The 7,328-nt window shown below is 38.4% G+C and overlaps 1 protein-coding gene across 1 annotated transcript; it reads right to left on the bottom strand.

The window, feature by feature from the left end:
* Positions 1 to 721: 721 nt before the first annotated feature.
* LOC122666212 (ribosome-binding factor PSRP1, chloroplastic) lies at positions 722 to 4,770 on the bottom strand. Its single transcript, XM_043862362.1, has 5 exons — positions 4,333 to 4,770; positions 4,089 to 4,232; positions 3,687 to 3,935; positions 1,076 to 1,184; positions 722 to 973 (listed from the first exon to the last, which is right to left on the bottom strand). The coding sequence occupies exons 1-5, from the start codon at positions 4,672 to 4,674 to the stop codon at positions 843 to 845; spliced, it is 975 nt and encodes a 324-aa protein (XP_043718297.1). The 5' UTR covers positions 4,675 to 4,770; the 3' UTR covers positions 722 to 842.
* Between the last annotated feature and the right edge of the window lie 2,558 nt (positions 4,771 to 7,328).

The following is a 7,328-nucleotide window of genomic DNA, read 5'->3' as shown; positions in this document are numbered from 1 at the left end:
AACTCCTGGTGAGGTAAATAGCTTTCAGGGCATTTGGCTATCTTGATGATACCAACAAGATTTTCTTCACTTTTTCTAGCATAAGCTATTTCCTTTCCAATTTTGGACATTTTGATCCGGTCGATTTGTTGGGTTTTTTATTTTTTTAATTGGATCGTCGGGTCGATTCTAGGGTGTTTGAGATTGATTCCAGCTGATGATTCCAAGCCAAGTACTAATAGGATCAAAATTGGATCTGACCGTGTCTCATCCCCCTTATAGTTAACAGTGCATATGTTTACTTGCCCTTAGCACTCTTAGTACCACAAGCTGAATGAACGTGGCCAGAGACGAGAATCGCACATTTTCTTTTGGCCTGTCTTATCTAACTGCTCAATGAGATTTTAACTATAGCTACAAGAGAGTTTCTAACCACAACTAAACGAGGAGGGGCGAGGGGATGCACTCTACTGGCAACGGATAATTAGATACCAATTCAATGATCCAAATCAACGTGCATACTGCATACACAGTGACCCACATGATGGTATAATTGGTATTGAATTGAGGGGAAGAGAACTGAAACAAACACACGTAATTTGGAAACTAGACGAACAAGCTACCTTTACTGGTCAATTAAAAAGGTCGATGATGGGGAACATCTTGTCTTACAAATCTCCCAACACCACCACCCCCTCCCCCCAAAGAGAAAAAAAAAGCACTTAGCCCAATGACTTTATTTCTAGGATCAGATCCATATTAAGTTTGGGTTAACTCTGCATCTCTTACATGTACAAAGTCTCTCTCTTCAGAAATTCTACTGCCAATTTGAACTTAACGAGCTTCCAGCACCGTCAACCCTTCTACTCTACCATAGAGGGCTCCTTCATTGGTTCTACAATCACTTGTTCTAGCTTCTCAGTTTCTCCGTTGCATTTAGGAATAATCAACCCATATCCCCCAGCTCTTCTTTTGTAAAGAATATTGATCTCACCTGGAGCCAAGGCAAGGTATACCCTCACCATTAGCCTGTGAAACATGAAAATATCCAAGCAGGGAAAAAAAAAAAAAAAAAAAGAAGACAAACGTAACTTACCAGTTTCTTCATTTCTGAAAGCATAGAAGTCATGATCAACATTTTCTAACTGCTCTAAGGCTTCAGTGACGGTCAGGGGTGGCATCTCAAAGTATTTTGTACGAACAATCTGGAAAATACACCAAAAATCAATAGAAAAAGGCAATGAAACAACAGAAAATTATAGGCATTGCAATGAAGAGAACTTCAAGAGATTTTTCTATTCTGGGTAAAAACTGAACTTCATTTGGATAAACCGACAGTTTTGAGGGAATGAGCTCTCCATACAGTCAGCTTCTAAAGGGGATACAACATCAAGGATCAGATAGGAAAATGGAATATTGACAGTTTAACACACAATAATGAAGGGGACTTGTTTGAATGACACAAAATTAAGCAAATCACATGAGACCACATGCAGGAAAAGGAATTTTTTCTTCAAATTCTATACTCAACTGTGATACGAACTTAAAATTTCTCCCATGAAGCGTGTGTATAGCTTATATTATATACATTTGATACAATTTCTAGGAAATCTATTTCTGGATTTCATATGGCAAATAATAAGACCACTATGGTCCAAAAAACATGCTTTTTTGCTTTTCAGCCATCAAAACCATCCTAAGCGCATTCTGGGGTATCCCCAAAATACATTCAGGACTTCCTTGGTATTCCTAGAATTGGAGCGACATAGGATCCCATTACTAGGAACATCAAGAATGCTGATAATGCATCCCACAAACATTTCCAAACAGCACATTTATATTGGATTATTTTTTCCGAATGGTTTGAGAATATAGTTGCTGATCTCCTAGATAAGAAGGCGGCAAAATCTTCTTATTTTCTAATGGACCACCATCCTGATTTTGTGGGACATGTGGTCATGTGGGATGCTTTCAGGAAATCCTGATTTCATTTTAAATATTTTCCCCCCTATGGTAGGTTATCTTGTTGATGGCGATGCTGAAGGTGAGAAGCCTATTATAGGTTATCTTGCTGATGACAATGCTGAAGGTGGGAAGCCTATTATAGTGGGATTCTTGTACTTGTATCTTGTCTAGGTATAGGCCGAAACATTAATCTTGTAATCCTAATTTTTCTCCTTTTTTCTAATACATTTTCTGCTGATCTAGTGGGGAAAAAAAAGGGAGTGAGGTGCTATTGTTGTACATTATGTGGAGGGCAAAGTGGGTGCCTAACTCTTATTTAAAAGGAAGAAAATAAAAGTAAAAAAAACCTAACTCACCTTTTCAGACAGCCATTTTACAGACAAATATTCCAATCCTACTTATATGTGGTTGATGGTAAATACAACTATAGCTGTTTCATGAATCAACCCCTATTGTTGTTTTAAGTTATTCTTATATATTTTCAATATGGGTTGAATCTGCACATCCTAATTTGGTTGGGTCTGTCCACATTGTAAAACATCAGATTCTTTCACTTGTAAGAATATTAACTAATGCAGGACAGTCTAGGTTTCTAAGATTGTAGGACTTGACTAGGTGGACAAGTAAGAGACTGAAATCAGAATTCAAAATGGTGTTTTAATTCAGCTGGTTGAATCTGAATTAGTTCAGAAATTATGTTTGTGTGTTAAAAGGTTCAATATCCAGATTACAAATGTTAGGAGAGAAAATGGCTAGGATTTCATTAAACAATTGCAGGTTGTGTGGAATATAGTACAGGTAATGAAGAAGATGAACAACTGGAGTTGATATCAAAGGGCAGAAGGATTTAGAAGAAGATATATTAGAATGAGGTTAGATAAGAGAGGAAGACCTGTAGATAAAATTAAGGTCTACCCCAACTGGAAGAACTTCATTTTAAGCCTAGTGCAATGGTAAACATACTCACCCCTTAGTTTCTCTTTGTTCTATTGTTAAACACTAGTTAACACCATACATGCTTCTAGATCAACATATCTAATAAAAACCTATCCTTTTCTTGAACCTGCTGGATGATCTCTCTCAGGTATCCTATGATATGCCGTGAGCAACTAAGCACCTGTGAAGTTCCTTATTCTTCCATCAGTTGCTAGCATACAGAAAACAGCCGCAGTTATTAATCCAAATTCACTTCATGATGCTCTATTTTCAAATTTTCTTTCCCTAGTCATTGCTACGTCACATTCTGCCAGAGTTTAGGAAGGATCACAGGCTTGATTCCACAATAATTGCTGCCGCTCTGGATATTTCTGTTGCTCTGGCAAATAGGAATTCTGAAGCTTCATCCAAACAATATTTTCTTAGACCCCTGATCCTGTTTAGGGTAACCATCTACTGGTAAGCAAATAAATACCTCTTAAACTTTAGACAACTCAATATTATTTCTATCAATCCATGAGACTCATCAAAGCTACTAATTCCCTGCAGCAATCCTTATGGTTTCTCAGTTGTCAAACAAAAATTCCAGAAACTTTATTAAAGGAAAAAGAAACAGAACTTCAAAATGCGGCAGTGAACAATAAAAATCGACAAACAATGCAGTTGCAAATTGGAACAGAACAGAAAGTGACAACGATATCAACATAACAACTCTGGGCCAAATCCAAATAGATACGTCAACAAACTGAAAACAGTTAAAAAGGAAAAGGGGAAAATTAGTAAAAAGATTATGAGAAGAGGAATACCTCATCGATTTGGTCCCCTTCATCTTGCTGGCGAAGTGGTTCCAGATTCTTTTCCAAGACTTGGACCTCCGGGTCCCGAACTTTTAGTCTGTTGAAACCCTTCATATGCCGACCGTGATCGGAATCTTTCTCCTTAATTTTTCTTAGTTTCCTCTGGATGATTGAGGAAACCAAGTCTATACTGCTATAGAGCGTCTCAGCATCCTCCTCTGCTCGAATTACACCATGTTTCTTCGTGAACAAAGTTACCTAAAAGCAGAATTCCACAATCTTTAAGAAAATGGTTGACAATCAGATGCCAAACTCTCCCCGGGGGTGGGGGAAGTAAAGGAAAACTAGAAAAGAAGGGGGGGGAGGGGGGTTTAGAAGCGAAGCCAAGACATTAGGGTTTGAGGGAAGCACCTCGCATCTACGCAGCTTGGGGCCCTTCCCAATCTCTCCACCCCGAACGGATAACCGGACATCGACTTCTCTCACAAGGTGACTATGCTTCTGAACGGCCTTACCGACTTTCTCCTCTAGGTAACTCTTAACTGTATCGGTCAGCTGTAATTACACAAGCAAGTTTCTTCGACTTCAAACTTCAAACAGATAGATGTAGATAGTATTAAACAATCACAAATGAACAAGGACTAGAGAGAGAAACCTCGAGATTTTTGCCTTGGAAGATGACTTTGACGGAGGAAAGCGGACCGTCCCACGACATCCGAACGACAGGGGACATCTTCTTATTCTTCTTGGTCTTCTTCAGGAGGTAAACCTGCTTAGATTTGATTAGGGGAGAGAGGGAGAGAGCGGAGAAGTGGTTGAAGAGGAAGGAATTATGGGACGACAATGCAGCAGCGCATGGGTGAGATATTGTGGAGGTAGAGGTGGAGGTGGCCATCATAAAAGTGGCTGCGGCCGGAGATTGCTGCAGAGATAGCGAGGAGGATGAAGAGGAATGTAGATTTGCTTGCGGAGTCGAGCAAACGAACAGCGTTGCCATTGCGGGACGAGTAAGCAGTAAGCAAGTACAGTAGGGTACAGTTATAGTAACTAGTAAGGCTTTGGGGTTTGGGTTTGATCTTTCGTTGGGCTGCGACTGCGACTCTGCGAGAGGGGGAGTGGAATACGAAAGCGAAGGCAACACCGCAACTGACAAGGCCTGCCTGCCGCTGGCCTTGGCGGGGAGCGGGGGGCGGGGAAGGGACAGTGGACAAAGAAAGCAGATAAGAGGATATTAGTTTGGAAACCGTGGTCCAACTTTACTCGACCCTATCCTCCTCCTCACCTCAAGTCGCAAAGTCTTATTTACCCAAAATATAAAACGAATAACCTTTCTACTAATGGTTATCCATGACAAGTGTCACATCTGTACAATGAGAGAATCCTCTAGAACTCAACTAAGGGTGTTAAACGGTTCGGTTTCGGTTAAACGGTTCGGTTCGATTCGATTTTGAGTTTTGATTGCTTGAGGGTAGAAACCATAACCAGATCGTTTAGTTAGACGGTTGCATTTCCAAAATCGTAACCATTTAGTAAACGATTTCGATTATATAGTTTTTAAACGGTTTCGGTTAAATGGTTCTACATGGTTTGGGTTAGCCGATTATAAATAACATTCCTGATTTACTAAATAGTTTAACAGTTTTCAAACCAAACCTCCAGCATTGTTTAATAGAAAATGGGTTGCAGCCTGTAGTGCATCTCTTTTAATTAGTAAAAACCTTCAATGGACGATGGATCCCATGAAAATGTTGTACCTTCAATCACTGTGTGCCCAATTTTATTTTTTTTTGGGTAGAAAACGGTTTACCTTCTATGTAATAATATTAAATAGTTATTAGTAATTAGTTATTAATTATGAAGTTATTAGCTTTTTTTTTTTGAAAAAAAAAAATTAATGATTGAAGAAACATGACTTAGTGAGTTAGTGAGTTAGTGGTTAGTACTTAGTAGTTGCTATTGCTAGGTTTTGAATCTTTTGATGTTTGATTTGAACGGTTATAATCGGTTGTAATTGGATTAAACGGCCTGAAACCGTTGGATTAATCGGTTAAAATCGGATCGAACCGTTTAACTAAATGGTGGCATTTCTGAAACCATAACCAGACCATTTATTTAAACGGTCTACCGGTTCTGGCTTAAACGGTTCGGTTCGGTTTCGATAAACGGTTTCGGTTTTGTTTTGACACCCTTACCTAGAACACAATTTATTAAAAATTTAAAACAGTTCCGGCTACTGGGCCTTTCTGCAAGGGCTGTGCATCGAATGTAGTTTATGGTATCGATCGTCATCGTATTGAACTGTATTATTATTGGCATTAAAATATCGTCTTTCATTACCCTTAAAAAAATGCACTCTGCACTCGATCCGTATCAATTAAGTATCAATACTGTAAATCTAATGCCAATAACGATACCGATTCCTAAATCCATGTTTGAATGCGTGGTTTCTAACATAGACTAGGATCGGTTTTTTTATCCTCTCAAGTGCATTGAGTGCACCAATGCACTGCACTTGAGAATCCATACATAAAAATATGAGCAGTGACATCTTTTAATTTTCTCAAGTATTGGTTGTACGATTGGATTCTCAAGTGTGGTGCACTTCAATAGGATAAAAATCTTACTAATAGCTACCTGATGAATCCACATCCTCCTTTTTGCAGAGATTCCCCAAATCTCCGGTGGAAAAATGGGTATGCCAATCACTGTTTAAAAAACCGAGGAGAAAGATTTCAGATTCGATTTGTTCTTCAATTAATGGGGGATTCGACCTAACTCAGTCAGACACAGTAAAGCAAATAAAGGTTTAATAGGAATTCACACGTCAATTCCCGGTGAAATCGACCTAATCAGGCCGTACCTAGTGCACAAGGTTCCCGCGTTTAGTAGGGTTGTGGGAGGTTCAAATGTACGCAACCTTACTCCTGTTCCCATAGAGGCTGTTTCCAGGACTTGAACTCATGACCAAGCATCCAGCAAGTGAACACTTGACCAATGCGCCAAACACGACCTTTATGGATGTTGGTTCATGGATGTGTACCGATTATTCTATTAAAAAAATATGGTAGATTATTAAAAATTTACAAGGATACATAGAAGTACATGGCATGACATTTTTTATATTTTTTTTAACATTAGAGATGAAAGTACATTCTACAGATTTCATTTATACAGAGCCACATTGGGGATTATAGAGATACAAAACTCTAGAGAAGGGAGTGAGGGAGGAGGGAGGGAGGGCGACAAGATTGGGAGGATCACTGGCAATACGAGCACAATTGACTACTTGACATCAACCCCTGGCTAGAAATGTGCAAGAAAATATTCATCCAAAATATACATGAACATATGTAAGGAATAGAATACATAGTAGATAAATTGAGGTTGATGATGAAAATTTTAAATATATACTTAATTAAAATTGAAATTCAATGAAATACCCACCCATTAATTGATTGTATACTTTTTTCTAAATTAAAACATGTGTCAAATTTCACATTTGAATTCAATAAAATATCCACTCATGTATGCTCATGCTTCCTTGTATTTTCGGTTGTTCATTTATGTCCTTGCATTCTCTTTGTACTTGGGATCATCATTTTTTTTTTTTTTTTGGATGAAAATGAAGAAAATATATATTACTTAAAAAAG

This window comes from Telopea speciosissima, chromosome 6 (assembly GCF_018873765.1).
Source record: "Telopea speciosissima isolate NSW1024214 ecotype Mountain lineage chromosome 6, Tspe_v1, whole genome shotgun sequence".
NCBI classification, from domain to species: domain Eukaryota; kingdom Viridiplantae; phylum Streptophyta; class Magnoliopsida; order Proteales; family Proteaceae; genus Telopea; species Telopea speciosissima.
Note: the sequence above shows the minus strand (reverse complement) of the source record. Positions and strands in the feature narration are given on the sequence as shown.